The sequence below is a fragment of the Geotrypetes seraphini genome, chromosome 2 (assembly GCF_902459505.1).
Source record: "Geotrypetes seraphini chromosome 2, aGeoSer1.1, whole genome shotgun sequence".
In the NCBI taxonomy this organism is placed as follows: Eukaryota; Metazoa; Chordata; class Amphibia; order Gymnophiona; family Dermophiidae; genus Geotrypetes; species Geotrypetes seraphini.
The window spans coordinates 355,683,487-355,702,134 of NC_047085.1; the positions used below are offsets into that span (position 1 = coordinate 355,683,487).

The 18,648-nt window shown below is 43.4% G+C and overlaps 1 protein-coding gene across 3 annotated transcripts in view; it reads right to left on the reverse strand.

Moving 5' to 3' along the window:
* TNS3 (tensin 3) overlaps positions 1 to 18,648 on the reverse strand; it is a 776,331-nt gene that overhangs the window by 655,258 nt on the left and 102,425 nt on the right. Inside the window, exon 1 of one of the 3 annotated variants that reach the window (XM_033930436.1) lies at positions 2,753 to 3,056. The exons of the other annotated variants lie outside the window; for them this stretch is intronic. Within the exon in view, the coding sequence (XP_033786327.1) occupies positions 2,753 to 2,785 (33 nt within the window). The 5' untranslated portion in view covers positions 2,786 to 3,056. Of the gene's footprint in view, positions 1 to 2,752; positions 3,057 to 18,648 lie in introns of those variants that run through there. 3 annotated transcript variants of the gene reach the window in all.

An 18,648-nucleotide genomic window follows, 5' to 3' on the forward strand; every position in this document is an offset into this window, starting at 1 on the left:
TGTGACACGTAAAAATAATAAGACAAATAAAACATTCCCTGTTTTCACGAACGTTGGAGCTAATACCACTTCTGCCAGAAATAAAAAAGTCTAACGCGGATTTGTAAAAGAGGAGAGGGGTATGTCAATAGATGCTTTGAAAAAAGTGTGAAATCAATAAATAATTGTAAAAATTTCAACGATCACCGAGTAGTTATGAAAATAAACATAAGGTATGGCACATATACTTTATGTTTTATAACAGTCTATCAAGTGAAATAAAAAATTATATAGCAGAAATATGATAAATGTAAGTTGATAGAAATAATCAGAACAGCAACATACTGTAATTTATGTTCTATGAATTAAACATAATAATCAGTTTAAATAGATAAGAGGGCCATTTTCAAAAGGAAGTCTAAGTCCTACTTTGGATGTTTCCCACAAAATATCCAAAGTAGGAAACATCCATGCAGCCATTTTTGAATGCTGAATCCAGGGTTAGGGAAATGCCTATGGTATCTGAATGTAACTCACCTTAAACTACTGTACTACTGAATTAGGAGTGCATTAGCTAGTGCTGGAATTAATGTATAGTTTTCTAACAATTTGTTTTATTTATTTTAAGGCAAGTCAACAACTAACAAAAACCATGCATCTATTTTTCCAGGGAAAGGGGAAGAATATATTTGTTAATCAGTGTTGAAAAAGTGCTGCTGAAAAGAGGATTTGGGCCTGACTTCTGTGCACAATTTTGCTACTGCAGATACTACAGCTTGCTTAATTTAAAGATGCATACCTCTCTAATTACTGATCAAGTTCCTAGCTTGAGTGGTGCAGCTAGTCTCAATTGGGCACAGACTAGACCAGGGGTCAGCAACCTGCAGCTCTCCAGTCCCACAATCCCTCACTCCCTGGGGCTACCGCAGTATCTGGTGGTCCAGGGGGTCTTCATGGCAGGAGCGCAGCCCTCTCGCTCCTGGCTCCTTGCAGCTGCCTTCTAACATGGCTGCAGCTCCCGGTACATGAGCTGCCGCAAGGAGGCAGGGGGGTGTGCTCCTGCCCTGAAAACCACAGTAGGCCCGGGGGGTGAGGGATCGTGGGGTTGGGAAGGAGATTAAAGGGTCAGGGCCTGGAGAGAGGAGAGAACCTTGGCTAAGGGTTGAGAAGAGGGAAGGAAGAGAGGTTCAGAGACCTGTGAGGGATTGGAGGGAACAAAGATGGGAGAAAAGCTAGACTTTGGGAGGGGAAGAGAGCGTGAGAGACCTGGAATATCTCAGACTCCCTTCTCTACCCATTGCAGCTTTTTGTAAATCTTGGGTCCAATTTTTAGGATCAATTGGCTCTTTGCTTTAAAAAGGTTGCTGACCCCTGCACTACTTGGACCTGTCCACCATTGTGTTCTAAGCATTTACTGTAGTGGATCCATATGCTTTTCTTGGTTTAAAGTATCTGAAGGCATTCCTTGATTTCTTGTATTGTTACATGGATAGCAAATTTTGTTTGATAAAACTTATGTTTATTCAAATGTTATCTCCTAAGCACATTTATAAATAAAGTGACTTGGCAAAACAAAAAAAAAAAAAAGGAGTGCATTAGCTGCTCACTGACTCCCCCTGCTGACAGGAGGATAAAGCATAGGGGCTGCTGGTAGATTCTTTCATCAGCCAGCTGACCAGAGCAAAAATCTGCATATAAGATGTTCCTCCTAAATATTTGGTGCTACACACAAGCCTAGCTTGCCTCTGTCTTAATCCTACCCTGCACCCAACCATTAGTGTGCCAGACTTTTGCAGCTACTTGTGCTCTGGGCAAGTCATTTAACCATTCGTTGTCCCAGGTACAAAATATTTATTTGTGCATATGAAAACTACTTTGAAAGTAACCGCCAAAGGTAGTATATCAAATTCCATCCCCCTTCCTCAGCTGGGGTCATGCACCAAGGGCTCCTTCAGGAACTCTGCAAATCACAAGCTCTATCTAAATCCAGTAAGAAACTGTCACCGTTACACAGTGTTTGGACTTTTCTTCCCCAGGAGGTGCGAATGCTGCTTCAAAAGGCATCCTCGGGCTGGGCCAACCTACAGGGTGGAAGATCTGACCCCAAGATTAAACCTAGATTCTTTGAATGGTAACACACAGCACTGCCACTAAACCAATGGTCTCTATTCATAACGTAGAAAGCAAGCTGTAGAGTTCGTCTGTCTAACAGAGTTGGCCTCTGTGCACTATGTATTCATTAGCTGCATTTAAAAACAAGCAGCAAACTTTCTCTATAGAGAAAGCTGTCAAAGTTTTCTAGGCATTCAGATAAGTGTCACCGACATCTAGACAAGTTTCTTAAGTCCAAGTCTGATAATACTAGATTAATTAAAATAAAGTCCCATTCTATCCATACGAGATAGATAAATCCACGTATCGTTGTTATAAATACAGTACAGCTAAAGTAAACCAAAAATGTGCAATCGGCTAGTACCTCGAAATCTATGTTTCCCTAGATTGCTAAATATTTGGAAGAGGAGATCTGTATCTTAATCTCCAAAGAAAGACTAAAGCCCACTCTTGTAGTACACGTGAAAAGAGGATGCCAGCACACTCAGGCGCCGTGAAACAGCTGCTCGACTTGAAAACATCATTAAACTCTTGGGTACAAAAGGGAAGGAACGCTTTTGTTTTCAAAGCTCCAGTACAAAGAAATCAAACCCTGCAACACACTCTTTAAACGTTTAGTTTCAACAACAAAAGAGTTTTAAAAAAAAGTGCTCCACTGTACCTTTCTCCCGAGGTTGCTGCACTGATCTCTCATCCAACACGTTAATAATCAGCTACATAAAGGAGATGGGGGGACGTCACGACTAGACGGAGAAGCAATCCACAGAAAGAAGATAGTCAGTGACTTTAGTCACCAGATGGGGGCCGATCGCCAAGTTTTGAGAAGAACGCGAAAAATGAAATCACTTTTTTTTTTTTTTTTTTTTTTAAAGTAACGCGATATAAAAAACTTCGTCCCTTTGCGCTTCTTTCCCCAAGCCAAAGCTCAACAAGAGCAGGAGACACCGGTTCCTTTCCTCAGCGGCAGCCTTCCCTGGGGGAGGGCGGGGCTAGGGAAAGAGGCCCCGCCCACTTCTGGGCCGTCCGCGGCGCGAGCTCTCTGCTGTTTCCTCCACCGCTATTGGTCCCGCCGCCTCAGGCGCATCGTTACAGTCTTTGTAAAGGCAGGGGAACACGTGGAAGGCAGCCGAGCGGAGAGAAGGCAAGTGCAAGGCTGACCTTACCGGCCCGGAAAGGGGCGCGCTTTGAGTGGGGCTAACGAGAAAGAGGCTGTTCGAAATAAAAGACTGGCCTTAGTGCCCCGGAGCCGAACCTATTGTTTCCCTCCCCGAAAACAAACACAGAAGCAATGGAATAAATCGCTATCAGAGAGAGAAAGACTGGAAAGTCGGAGCTGAACGAATTTCTGAGAACACTTGTGTAAATAGCTAGTCCCGCCTTGGTATTCTGCTTAAACGGACTGTAGTTCTCCCAAGTTCTGGGTGGGGGTTGGGTGGGCTCGACTCAGTGCAGGAAGCGGGTTCAAGGGTCCACGTCCACCGTCATTGTTTGCATGTTTCTAAAGCCTCGGAGCAGGTGTTTGCTGAAGTTGTGATTTACTGTACAGGCAAAAGTCAGACACGGATCCAGAGGAGGGCTCTGCCACCCTGCTTTCTGGAGCTGAGTCTTTCTTAGGAAGCAATCCTATAGCCCAGTGGCTCCCAACCCTGTCCAGGAGGACCACCAGGCCAATCGGGTTTTCAAGCTAGCCCTAATAAATATGCATGAGAGAGATTTGCATATAATGGAAGTGACAGACATGCAAATCTGCTCCATGCATATTCATTAGGGCTATCCCGAAAACCCAATTGGCCTGGTGGTCCTCCAGGACAGGGTTGGGAACCACTTTTATAGCCTGTTATCCTCTTTGCTGCTCTGCTTCTCTACTCAGGGGAGCGGGTCTCCAGCATGCATGATCACTAAACTATTCAATCAGAACAGACAAGAGAATCTACTTGCCTGGCTACTTCATCGCGTTCAGATGCAGCACGTACACTCGTCTTTGTTCCCTGTACAAAACTGGATGCTGCTGGGGGCTTTTAAAAGGAAAGGCTGTAGGTCGGTGAAAAAGCTTTGCTGGGTATACAGAAGAGCCCATGTTTATACCAAGAGGCAAAAAATCCTTTCGATGACCCAAGGAAAGGCTATCCATAGGGCACTTTGCAATCCGTAAACCTTTCCCTGAAGGCCTTAGCCTATAGCAGGGGTAGGGAACTCCAGTCCTCGAGAGCCGTATTCCAGTCGGGTTTTCAGGATTTCCCCGATGAATATGCATTGAAAGCAGTGTATGCAAATAGATCTCATGCATATTCATTAGGGAAATCCTGAAAACCCAACTGGAATACGGCTCTCAAGGACCGGAGCTACCTACCCCTGGCCTATAGGGTCATTACTTCATTACTGCAATTCCCTCCTCCTCCCCCCCCCCCCCTTAGTCAAGGGAATGATACAATACAGTCCCCAGCTTGCAGCATTCCTTTGCTACTCCTCCCATACCTTAACCCGGGTTGAAGTGGCAGCACTAACAATACATAGGGTAGAGCAAGGGTGTCAAAGTCCCTCCTCAAGGGCCGCAATCCAATCGGGTTTTCAGGATTTCCCCAATGAATATGCATGAGATCTATTAGCATACAATGAAAACAGTGCATGCAAATAGATCTCATGCATGTTCATTGGGGAAATCCTGAAAACCCGACTGAATTACGGCCCTCTACGGGACTTTGACACCCCTGGGGTAGAGGAATTAAGTCTGCAAAAATGTTGAAATATTTGTATGCCTGTATTTTAAAGTTGTAATAATAATGATAGATATGGCTTTTACTGTAGATCTGGTTGCTCACTTTCCAAATCCTAAATTGAGACAAGCTGCAGAGAGATGGGATTTGGGCATTGGCTTCCCTGGGCCTCAGCCCTCTCTGCTCTAACAGCCTAACCAGTTCAAAAATTATACCAATAATTATGAAACCGAAAATGCAAAAGTACTGGTCTGTCAATCCAGCTTTTGAGTCTTGAGAGGCAGATGCTCAAATCTCCTCTTCCCATAGTGCAACAACAGCACAGAAAACAAGAACCTAAGAATAGCCTTACTGGGTCAGACCAATGGTCCATCTAGCCCAGTAGCCCAACTTCGGAGGCCAATCCGGGTCACAAGTACTGGCAAAACCCCAAATAGTAGCAACATTACATGCTACTGATCCAGGGCAAGCACTGGCTTCCCCCATGTCTGTCTCAATAGCAGACTATGGCCTTTTCCTCAAGGCCGATGACGCCAAACTAAGCAATGTAGTGGGCAAAAGCACAACAGACATAAATTCAATGCCCGACAACATGATGCACGACCTACTCCTACTGGAGCGCTGGTCTAGGTCCTGACAACTCAGCTTCAATGCCAAAAAATGCAAAGTCATGTACCTGGGCAGCCAAAATCCATGCAAGACTTACACCCTTAATGGTGAGATCCTAACAAGAATTGAAGCAGAACGAGACTTAGGGGTGATCGTCAGTGAGAACATGAAGACTGCCAATCAAGTGAAGCAAGCTTCATCCAAGGCAAGGCAAATCATAGGTTGCATACGCAGGAGTTTCGTCAGCCGTATGCCTGAAGTCATTATGCCATTGTATAGATCCATGGTGAGGCCCCACCTGGAATACTGTGTGCAATTCTGGAGGCCGCATTACTGCAAAGATGTGCTGAGACTGGAGTCGGTCCAGAGAATGGCCACCCGGATGGTCTCGGGACTCAAGGATCTCCCGTACGAGGAACGGCTAGATAAATTACAGCTATACTCACTCGAGGAACGCAGAGAGAGGGGTGACATGATGACATTCAAGTATCTCACGGGCCGCATCGAGGTGGAAGAAGATATCTTCTTTTTCAAGGGTCCTGCGACAACAAGGGGGCATCCGTGGAAAATCAGGGGCGGGAAACTGCACGGGGACACCAGGAAATTCTTTTTCACTGAAAGGGTGGTTGATCGCTGGAATAGTCTTCCACTTCAGGTTATTGAGGCCAGCAGCGTGCCTGATTTTAAGGCCAAATGGGATAGACAGGTGGGATCTATTCACAGAGAAAGGTAGGGGAGGGTCATTGGTGTGGGCAGACTAGATGGGCCATGGCCCTTATCTGCCGTCTATTTCTATGTTTCTATGTAACCCTTTTTTTAAACCAGCTACATTAACCGCTCTTACCACATCTTCTGGCAACACATTCCAGAGCTAACTAATGCTCAAAATAATTGTGATTTCAAATGTTATGCACAGAAATAAACAATGAGAGGAAGTTGTCTGGCACATGCGCACGAGTGTTTGTCTCTTAGCCAATTTATTTATTATGGATAAAATACTTGTGAAACTTGAGATGTCCTCAGTTCCAAATTCTACGTCTTCTGAAATGGAGCTTTTTATGTATTTGTTCTCCATCAAGATTGTTTTTTTTTTCCAGATTATGTAGAATATAAATTACAGTAAATATGTCCTTGTTCTCATCTTTGTGTATGTTATTCCACTCCAAGTAGTCCCATTTAGCTGCAGACACTGGTCATTGTCTTTAACAGTTCCTCTCCAGCCTCTCTGTCTCACCCCTACCTACCTGTGCACTCTATGTGAAAAGTCAATTGCTGGGGAGGTTATGCTTGTTTTGTACTTGTGGTTTCACTTCTGTAGAATTAAATTTACATTTTGAACCCTTTATATTGTCTCTGATTCTCTACTTATCCAGGTAATATACAGACAGTCCCTGGGGTTAAGAATGAGTTCTCTCTTTTAAACCGTTCTTAAGTCTATTAAAACATTAAAGAAACAGTCCTTAAAATAAAGTACTTTAGTTTAAATAGAAAGAAAAGATAGGAAGTTTACACTTACTTACTTTTGTTCTTCGTCCATCCCACTGTTCCCTCTCCATCACCACATCCAACATTTATCCATCTTATTTCTCTCTTCCCCATGCATCTGTACCTCACGCCTCTCCCACCACCATGTCCAATATTTCTCTTTCCCTCCCTATGTCCAACAATTACCGGTATCTTCTTTCTTCATTTTCTCATGTGCACCATCTCTCTTGCCCTCTCACTCAGACATCCATGCTCAACAATTCTCCCTTTCTATTGCCTCCCCCACCTCAGCATCTCCTTCCTTCACTCCCTGCATTATTCCATCCTATGTCCCAAGTTCATCCTTCCTTCCCTCCATTCTGTGTCCCACGTTCATGCTCCTCCCTTCCTTCTGTGTCCCAACATGACCCTGCTTCTCCCTTTCTGTGCCAACGCACCCCCTCATCCTCCCTTCCTGTCTCAACATGCCCCTCGTCGACCTTCCCTCTGTTCTGCGTTCCAAATTTGTGCCTCCCTCTTTCCCTCCTACGGGTGTTTACCTCCTCTGGCCAGCTCCCTCCTCCCAGCCACTCTTCTCTTCTCAAGGCCATGGTTCCTACACAAGGCCTATTTGGGACACAGAAGGGAGGAGGAGGGTCGCATTTGGAAAAGAAGGGAAAACGAGGGGGAGGGGGTGCGTTGGCACAAAAAGGGAGAGGCAGGACCTCGGTTCATAAGTATGAGCCTGATGTAAGTCGGACATTCTTAACCTGTGGACTACCTGTATAGAAATAAAACAAATAGCCAAATGTCTCAGATAAAATGAAAAATCCAATATAATAAATAACACTTTCACTTTGATTGATGTACGAATGTCAAGTTCAATAATAGCAAAACAGCACAGGCTCTACAATACATCCAAATTGAAGGAAAAAGTCTCAGACAAGGGTCCTCCCACCTCCACTAAAAAAGTGGTAGAAATAAAACATAAGCACTGGGTTTTACTAAACGGCAGTAGAGGTTCTACTGTGGGCTGGCGAGTTTAATGCTCTGACGCTCTTAGAATTCTTAAGAGCGTTGGAGGATTTACGTCGTCGGCTTGCAGTAGAAACCTCTATCACCTTTTAGTGAAAGGAGCCCAAAGGAAATAAGGTGCTACTGTATTAATTGGACTAACAATGCATTTTATAATTAGCTTTCGAAGGTAACCACGTCTTCCTTGGGAAAATGGCTAAATGGGAGTACTTGGAGTGGAGGAACACACACAAAGATGAGAATAAGGGGTTACCTTCAAAAGCTAATCATAAAATGCATTGTTAGACCAATAAAACAGGTATCACCTTATTTCTTTTTTTTATTTCTATATATTTGAAAAATGGACTAACACAGCCACCACACCATTTGTACTTATCCAGAAAACCTATAGTTCCAGCCAATTCCTTAGCCATACTATCAACGTTGATACTGGCCTTGTTCCAGCAGGTACTATAGTTCTGAATAGAAGGCAGGCGTGTGCCAATAGGTGATGCTTATCATTATTTATGCAATTACATAAAATTCCATTCAGGCTCCAATCAGCCCAGCATCCTGTCTGACAGTTGCATTCTCCAGCCCTTGCATTGTCTCTGATTGCCTCCTGAACTGGCAAACACACTACAGTTCTGGCTAATCCCTGTTTGACAACTGAGCATTAAAGTCCCTCCTGGCCTTGCTCCAACAAATAAATTGTAAAGGAGGTAGAAGTTACGTCTATCAGTGATGCTTATTGTTATTTATGTACCGGTAATTTAAAAAAATACCGTCCTTCCACATAGCATTTATCAAATTGCCTAATCCATGATGCATCCAGCTCAGCACCCCTATTCTGACTGTTGTTGGTTGAGGTCATATGGAAGTAGCCCAGTAATACCAATATAAAAGTACGAGGTGCTATCCAAAAGCGTGCACAAACTGGATATAGAATGCCCTTCCGCCGCTAACGGTGTCTAGCAGTATGCTTTGTGAATCAGTGTGCCAACAGACGTGCAGCTGAGTGGTTGTGTTGCTTTGTTCTGCGCGATTTTGTAAGATTGTGTTTTAGTAACTCGGCGGATTTCGATACGACTGATTTTACTGAGCAAAGAATCTGCATCAAATTTTGTTTCAAACTTTAAAAAACTGCTACAGAAACTCATCGTATGCTCCAGGAAGCCTTTGGAGATAATGCCATGTGCCAAAGCAAAACTTTTCTTTGGTACAAATACTTCAAAGACGGACGAACATTTGTCCACGACGATGACTATTCCAGATGACCGTCAACAAGCACAACACCAGAAACCATAGTAAAGGTTCATGAGACTGTCCTTGCAGATCGTAGGCAAACTATCCATAATGTTTGTGAGATAGTAGGACAGCCATACTGTGAGGTTTTGAAGTGGTTGAGTGAGAGCATTTGGCGCAAACGCCCAGACAAGTAGAAAAACAAAAATTGGTTGCTCCAACATAATAACGTGCCCGCTCACATTACTCGTTGTTCGACAATTCCTGACTCCCAGAAACATTACAGTGATTGCACACCCTCCCTATTCACCTGACCTTGCCCCCTGTGATTTTTTCCTATTCTTTAAAATGAAATTACGATTGAAGGGCACCATTTTAACACGATTGAAGAGATTCAGGCAGAATCGCAGGAGGTCCTCAAGGCACTCACCCAAGATGACTTCCATAGATGCATTCTCAAGGGGACTACTTTGAAGGAGATGGTGGGTACTAGGAGTTTCGGTAAGCATTTTTTTTTACAATTGAATTCCCTGAACTTTTGGTTAGCACCTCGTATTTTCCTTTCCCTCGTGCTTGGCAATAAGAGATGTGGGTACTGCAGTCTGTTGGGATCCTACTAGCCTTCAAAATTTAGTCCAGACTCGACAAGATCAGCAATATTGAATCAACCCCATTTCACAGCAGCCATATTTGTTTATTCTAAAGATTAATCTGTGGTATAAAAGAGAATCTTTTATCATCAACTTTTTCTTGGAGGCCCAGAGCATACCAGCTCAGGGTGGCACCAACTTGCTTATTCTGAAGAAAGATGGGGGGAGGGAGAAGGAAGAACCTTCTGGATCCATCTGTGCCTTGTCTAAATTTGGCCAACAGTAATCTCTTTTGTGAAACATCCATTGTGTGTTCTGAGCATCAGTGCGTGACAGATGAAATAAATGCAATGCTAGCCAACTCCCAGCCTCCACTGTTAAGTCAGAACTGTTGCTTGTCATCGCTGTATAGTCATTTGCAATTTTTTACAGCAGGAAGGGTTCTGCATGAAACTGGCACTGCTGCTTAAAAGAAAAATGTCCTATGAGCAGCAGCTAACCTTGTGATGGGGTGTACATCTTGTCACTTTGGAAGTCCCAGGAATTGAGGAAAAGGAAGGAAACAAGAACTAGAAACACAGAATTACAAGTCTCCATAGGAAGAAACAAAACACAAACCCTTGGTGAACCACAAAATCAATTCCCTGGAATAAGTGCAGTGAAGGGGAATCACCTGAATACAGTATTCCTGGCCAACTCTGTAGTGGGGTGGATCCTGGAGGAGGAGTATACTGGTCCGTAAGAGACTGAACCTTGAGACAGAGCAGAGTCTTCCTTTGGGAAGGCAAATGGCCAGAAGTTGAAGACTACTCTACCAGAAGAAAAAGAGGTACTGATTTGCTGCTATTTTTGCTGGTGGTTCTAACTTGTTGGAGCATAATATTTTTAACTGGGACATTTTTAGTTGACCTATTTTTTTTTTTCTTTGTAGCTTTCTAATTTGTTTATTTTTTTATACATAGGTTTTTCAATATAGAATTGTTTTTTCTTTCAAATCTTTCAATGGGAAGGAGTCTAATGGAGAATAAATTTTGACACAATGGTGCTTATTCTAGAAGTGTTATTCACATTTTAGATGTCTGTGAACTGGCATTTAGGTGTACATAGTGCACAGACATCTAAATGCCAACTTTGCAATGCCTGACTACAGCCATCAGACCTGCAGCATGCCCATGTGGCAAAGGAGCATGTTTTGGCTGAGACCAAGCATGTGGCTGACACTTGGGACATTCATGCATGCCCCAGCCATTCCATAGTTCAGAAGAAGGAACATCCATGTCCTCATTCTGTTCCCCAGAACTTCCAGGTCACAGAAAGGTGCTTGAATTAAGCAGTGCTTCACTGGAAGGAATTGGGGAGTAACCTCCATAATTCCCATGATGGCCAACTTCCCTGAACTTAAAACTAGCAAAAAATATGGGACGATGTCTCGGCTCTGGGAAAGACAGACATGGTAAAAAAAAAAATGGCCGATATGAACAGTCATGTTCAGCACATGGATGTTTTTGTTACCTTTATTTTAGAATATGGCCGTTCATGTTGCCATCCAAGTTCTGGTCTAGCTATATCATTAATTTAGACATTCCTGTTTGGAAAATGGCTGTTCTTTCTGGACAAACTAATAGTAATCGGTGACATGCTGACTTGGAAATTCCAATTCAAATTTGGATGATCTTTCAAAAATGCCATTTTTTATTAACCACTTTGGGCTCCTTTTACGAAGGTGTGCTAGCGGTTTTAGTGCACGCACTGGATTAGCGTGCACTAGCCGAAAAACTACCGCCTGCTCAAGAGGAGGCATAGCAGCTAGCGCGTGCTATTCCGTGCGTTAAGGCCTTAACGCGCCTTCGTAAAAGGAGCCCTTTGTAAGTACATAAGAGTTAAATCAAGAAATTTTTTGGCTTATAGGATTCAATTCTGTAAATGGTGCCCAAATTTGGACATCGATAAAAATTAATGCTAAGTGCTATTCTATAAATGGCACTCAAGTTGGACATCATTTATAGAATAGCCTTTGGCACCATAATCCACATCTTATTTTGGGCACAAGAATTTACACTCACTGAAACGTGATGTAAATTCTTGCATCTAAATTAGGCCTGAATACCCCAAATTTAACTACTACTACTACTACTAAATCTTTCCTGTTGGCTAATTCTTAACAATAATATTGTAATTTATAGCTAAAGAGACATATGATCAAGAAACTGTTTTATTTTTGTGATTATGATAAACATACCAAGGGCCTCACAATAATACCTTGCGAGCCGCATATGGCCCTAGGCCGCGAGTTTGAGACCACCGCACCGTGATTTGTTGGCAGTCTTCAAGTACTGAGAGCAAAGATCAAGGGATTACATAAATAAGAGTATGGTTCATGAGATTTCCCAGTGGACTCATGGCACCCTGTACATCAGTGGTCTCAAACTCGCGGCCCGGGGGCTACATGCGGCCCGCCAGGTACTATTTTGAAGCCCTCGGTATGTTTATCATAATTAGAAAAGTAAAATAAAAGAGTTTCTTGATCATCATATGTCTCTTTAGCTATAAATTGCAATATTATTTTTAAAGACTTAGCCAAAAGGAAAGATTTATAAACTATCAAGAGTTTTACCTAATGCAAAATTGTCATTTCTTTAATAAGACATTAACTATTTTTTTCTGAGGCCCTCCAAGTACCGACAAATCCAAAATGTGGCCCTGCAAAGGGTTTGAGTTTGAGACCACTGCTGTACATGCTGTACCAACAATATCACACTACCTTTCCTTTGCGAGACCTAGAACCTATGTTCATGCCGATATAGTGGGCTACCCAAACCAAGCAATTAATTTTCTATCTTCAGATAGGGAAAGTGGTGTACATTCTTTTCAAGTTAATATCTTTATTAATGTCTGAAAAATGAGAGTCCAGCTGCCCTCCTGCAGGGAGCCCAAGGGACTTTAGCTAGGAGCAGAGGCATGGCCAAGTCCCGCCCACAAATCAGTTTTAATTCAGTTACAGATCCTGGTGAGAGGCATAAAGGAACGATGGCCTAGCTTTCCCAGATGCAGTGTACAAATAGACCACTTTATACAAAATATGGGACCCAACACGATCAGCACATCTTCTTCAGGGGTCCCATAAAATGGTGGTGACAAAGGACATGCAACATTATCATCGTTAAAGTATACATCATACAGATCAGGCATATTTTTTGTGTGTCCTTTGTCACCACCATTTTATGGGACCCCCGAAGAAGACGTGCTGTTCGAAACATGGACTGTGTTGGGTCCCATATTTTGTATAAAGTAGTCTATTTGTACGCAACAATCTGTTTGTTTTGTTTAAAGTAAACTTTGCCTGCATCTTGTACGTCTGTCTGCAGTACCTTTCCTTGTCCTTTATTCACCACAGTTTTACTGTAGATTTGTTGGATTTTCTTTTTGTCCTGGTTTCCCAGATGCTGCTCATTGGCATACGTCATGTACTGATGGCCTAGCTTGAGCACTTGTGTGGGCCACTGGAATGCCCTCAAGTATTGATGGCCTAGCTTGGATTAAGGAGGGCTGTTGGGCACATTCAAAGGACTTGGCTTGAGTGCCGTTTCCTATGTTTGTTAAAAAAAAAAGCTATGGCCACTTTTTTCCCCCACAGTGTTTTTATTGTGTTAATATTACCCTTACAGGCAAGGATGAAGAGACAGGAATGGCCTTGTTAAAAATATATATTATATCCTACTCCTTTTTGTACAATGAAAGACATTTTTGTCAGCACAGTTTAAGAGCAAAATATGAGGAGTGCATTTCCTTTAAGTGGATTATAAACTTCTTACCTCACTTGATCATATCCTAATTGGAGAGGGATCTTGACACTATGTGACTGCAGTGTGCACATAATCAAAAGGAGGTGGGACAACTGATTCAAGAATGGAAAGAAGAGTCAGGTGACAGATTGAGATTTGTTTTAAAAATCAACATCAAAACCATAGCACTTGGGTCAAACAAACACTCCGATTAGGGACAAAGACATGCATTCATAAAAGTTGACGATTTCTCAATTGGCAGCAAAAGTTGTAGGAACAGAAATAGTTTGTTTTGTTGTTGCTGGATGAGAAATTACCATCAGCTTTTATGAATACACCTCTCTTTTACTAATATGAGTGTTTGACCTGTATTTTGGTTTTTTAAAAAAATGCTTCAAACAATAATTTTTTTTTAAAATTATAAAGAAAAAAGTGTGGTCGAGATTAGGTTGAATACATCACCTGGTGTTTTCTGTAATCTTTCATTTTGGAAAAAATATTTAAATTATTACCTAAAATGATTCTGGCAAAGAGATTATACTGAAAAGTGATCAAGGTTTTAGTAAATTAATAAAATATATTTTGCACGGTTCCACATGAATCAGAATTAATGCCACAATTAATTGTATGCAGCCCACTTTCTACCTGCCTGCTTTCCTCTCCTTCTCTTCTCCCCCCCCCACACAGTACACAATCTGTTTCCCCCAGCTTCCCATTGCAGTTCGATGCTCCCTCCCGCACCCCCACACCAGGTTTACCATTAAGTTATTCCTCTGCTCTGCAGCCAATGGCAGTCCCTAGCCTTTCTCTCTAACCTGGCCTGCCCCTTCTAACTACTATGAGATGCCTGAGCATGACCTACGTTGGGTTGATCCAATAAAGCTTAGTCCCAATTTTTGAGGCTCTTGGTGCTTCTTCACTTTCTTCTGTACTTTGACGCTCTCTGTTTCTTTGGTAAATTAGTCCTGCCCAAAACATGCCTCCAACACATCCCCTTGAGATTTAGATGAACCAACATGGAAAACATCTTTAAAAATGAGTTTTGAAAACAGTGATGTGGACATTTTGCGATAAAAAAGTCCATCTGCTGTTTTTTTGGATGGTTTTTTTTTCTGTTTTGAAAATGAGCCCCTTAGTAACGCATACAGTAATTTTATTGGCAAAAATCTTCAAAATAAGCTAACTTGTGCCAATATTCTCTAAATACAGCCATCTCAAAAGAGTACTTAGCACTGTTTGTAAAGTATGTTTCTATAAAGATATCACTGATAGTGACCAGTGTTTCACAAACAGCTACTTCAGGGCAAAAGGTCCAAAAATTTTAAAGCACAGGACAACAACATTCCTGTGCTCTGGCTCCTAAATATCTTAATCTTTTTCATCCACTTCCATAAGGAGTTTGACAGGGTAAATGCTCACTTAAAGATGGAGATTAAGCCTAGGGAGGGGGTTGAAGCTCAGTTCAGGAATGAGACTGTTTGAGGTGGGGGGTCAAGCTTGAGCAGTGAGAAAGGTGAGGGGGTGTCATGTTTGGGGCTGGAGGAGCCAGGTTTTTATGATGGAGTAACTCTAAACAAAAAAAAACTTTAACATTTTTGTATTAAATTTTTGTTGGGGCAAACATTCCACCAGGAATAAAATGGTTTTATGAACAGTCCTCATAATCTACAAAAGAAGCATCAGAAAAGCACAGCAAAGTGTTTAAGACTGCAAGCACTGACCACTACTAGTGGCATAATGAAGGTACGAGGTGCCCGGGGCGGTGGCCCTCCTTCCCCACATCACACTCATGCCCTCTCTTCTCCCTGTACCTCTTTAAATCTTCGTCAGTGCGAGCAGCTTCTCCAGCCTGCTGCTCATGCTGGCGATGGCTTTCCCTTTGACATCACTTCCTGGACCCGTGACCCAGAAGTGATTTCAGAAGGGGAGCCAGGTCGAAGCGAGCTGCAGACTGGAGAAGTTATTCGTGCTGGTGAAGATTTAAAGAGGTACGGGGAGGGTGGGAAGGAAGGGTGCGAGCATGGTGAGGAGGATGGAGAGGTGCCGGCACCCCCACTAAGACGGCACCCGGGGTAGTCTGCCCTCCCCCCCCCCCCTCTTACTATGCCACTGTCCACTAGTAGATAACAAGGAAGTGGAACTGGAGCTAAGAGAGGCTTGGGTGGGCCAGGAGCAATAGGAGAAGAGGGCCTGGATTAGGGAGAACATAAGAAACGCCCTCACCGGATCAGACCGAGGTCCATCTGGTCTGGCCCATTTAGGTAGGGAACGTTCTCTGCTCTGCTCTTTTCTGCTTCAGGCACCTCTTCTGTACAGGCTGCTTGGAAGGAAGGGGATAGAGCAGAATGGCCCTGCTGCACTAGAGTCTGAAAATAAGTGGTGGAACTGTGTTCCAGGCCTTTTCCCCCTTAAATTAAACTCTGCTGATAACTGGGGGTTTTTTTGGGGGGGGGATTGGGGGTGTGTGATCTGTGTCGTGGCAGAATAACGCTATTACAAGAAGATTACACAGAAGCGACAGATTTGGCAAGGAACACTAAAATAACTTGGAAGTACTTTATGACTCAGATGACATCTGATTTTTCAAATTGGGGAAGTGGACTTTGCCTCTCCTCCTTAACTTTTTAAGCAATATGGAACGTATCTATTCTTAATATTACACTGCCCTGTGCAGCTCAGCTAATTAAAGACTGTTGCTATTTTGAAAGCCATATTGCTCATCAACCAGCAAATACAGGAAACAGATGTGTGGAAGAGGCCATTGTGGTTTCAATCATTCCATTGAGGTTTTCTTGCTGTCTCCTTCTCCCCTCATAATTTTATTGGACCAGTGTTTGACAGTTCCAGTGTTCGCTGAGCAGCATCCTTCTGGAACGGTTTTTTACCCTGAAGACTAGCAGGCTTGCCTCTTCATGATACCCTTATTAAGACTTGCATGGAAAGGAGGGATAATGGAAAAATTTCCCACTTGGTTTTAAATGGAACGATAGAAAAACAAATGGGGAGTGGGATAGAATACGTCAACCTTGAGACAAACGATCTTTATTTCCTCAAATTATAATACGTATAAAATCACACAGATAAAAAGTCCAATAAATGAAATGTCCTATGTTGGAGGGACTTTTTATCTGTGTGATTTTATACGTATTATAATTTACATAAGAACATAAGAAATGCCTTCACCGGATCAGACCCTAGGTCCATCTAGTCCGGCGACCCGCACACGCGGAGGCCAAGCTAGGTGCTCCCCGATGGAGACCCTGTTTACCAGTATCCTTCAATGTGATTCGCAAGAAGGTGTGCATCCAATTTGCCCTTGAATCCCAGAATGGTGGTCTCCCTCACATCCTCCTCCGGGAGAGCATTCCAAGCGTCCACCACTCGCTGTGTGAAACAGAACTTCCTGACATTTGTCTTGGGCCTGTTGCCTCTCAGTTTCAGACCATGACCTCTTGTCGGAGTCACATTAGACAATGTGAACAACGATGCTTCTTGCTCTATTTTGTCAAAACCTTTTAGTATTTTAAGTCTCTATCATATCCCCTCTCAGTCTTCTCTTCTCGAGGGTGAACAAACCCAGTTTTTTGAGGAAATAAAGATCTTTTGTCTCAAGGTTGATGTGTTCTTTCCAACTCCCCACTTGTTTTTTATTTCGTTTGAATTTACTGGGGGTTTCTGTTCCCTCTCTTTTTTCTATATTTAAGTGGAACTAAACCGTAAACCATACATGGATTGACGTAGTGAGGGTAGGAAACTCCTGGAGCGGTGGCTCTCCCCCCCCCCCTCTTCTCTGACCTCTTACTCCTTCCCTGCCCCTCCCCCTTCACTGCACATGTTTTCCCTTCTCCGTACCTCCTTAACTTCACCAGAGTGAGCAGTGTCTCCAACCTGATGCCCGTGCTGACCTTGACTCTCCTTCTGATGTCACTTCCTGGTCTTGCAACCAAAAAGTGACTTCAGAGTGAGAGCCCGAGGCCAGCACAAGCAACAGGTTGGAGATGCTGCTAGCACTGGCAAAGAGCCAGGGGGAGTATAAGGGGAATGGAGAAGAGGAGAGATGCCGGTGCTGCTGCCCCTACCAAGACGGCACCTGGAGCATCCCATATCCAGCATCCCCCCCAACCCCCCCTTGCTATGCTACTGCATAGTAAGCGGGCACATAAAGTAGCAATGTGATGTTATCTCTTTCAAATCCTTAAAGAACATTTATAAAATTGCATGTATGGAAGGAGGAGCTGAACAGTTCATACGTTTACCCCTGGGCAGTGGCATAGTGAGGATGAGAGAAGCCCCTCCCCCATCCGCTCTGTCCCCGCCCCCTCCTGGTGCATGCGCGTACGTCTTCCCTCCCCCCCCCCGTACTTCTTCAACGTTCCCGGCGCGAGCAACAACCCCAACTTGTCAGCTCTTCTTCTGACGTCACTTCTTAGACATGGGTCCAGGAAATGAAATCGGAGGAGGAGCCGACGCTGGCACGAGCAGCAAGTTGGGGTTGCTTGTGCTGGAAATGTTAAAGAGATATGGGGGAAGGGGTGTGGGCATGCGCAGAATTGGGGGGGGGCAGAGAAGTAGCAGGGGGGATGGAGAGGAGGACAGGTGCCGGCGCCCCCACCAAGATGATGCCTGGGACGGACCGCCCTCCTCCTTACTATGCCACTGTCCCTGGGGGTTTGCCAGCTGCTAGAAGGGGATGCAATGCTTATGTGCTGCTTTTAACAGGAAGATGATGTCATCATAAGATGGGATAAATGAGGCGGGGGGGGGGGCATTTTATGCACTTGCTATGCCTCCTGCCTTGTACTACTGCAACTAAGAACATAAGAATAGCCCTACTGGGTCATACCAATAACATAACATAACTTTATTTTTCTATACCGCCTGAATCAAAAGAATTCTAGGCAGTTTACATAAAAGAGAAACAACTGGACAGTCAGCGAAATACAAAATATTAGTAATAAGAATACAGCATATTAACTAAAAGGTCTATAAAAATTTTGAGTTAATACAGTAAAACTATTATGTTAAGGATAAAACATCGAATTAAGAGATAAATTTATCAAATAGTGCTGTCTTAATTTATTTTCGGAAGGCGCCATACGACAACATGGCTACGCTAATATAATTACCCAACCAGGACTG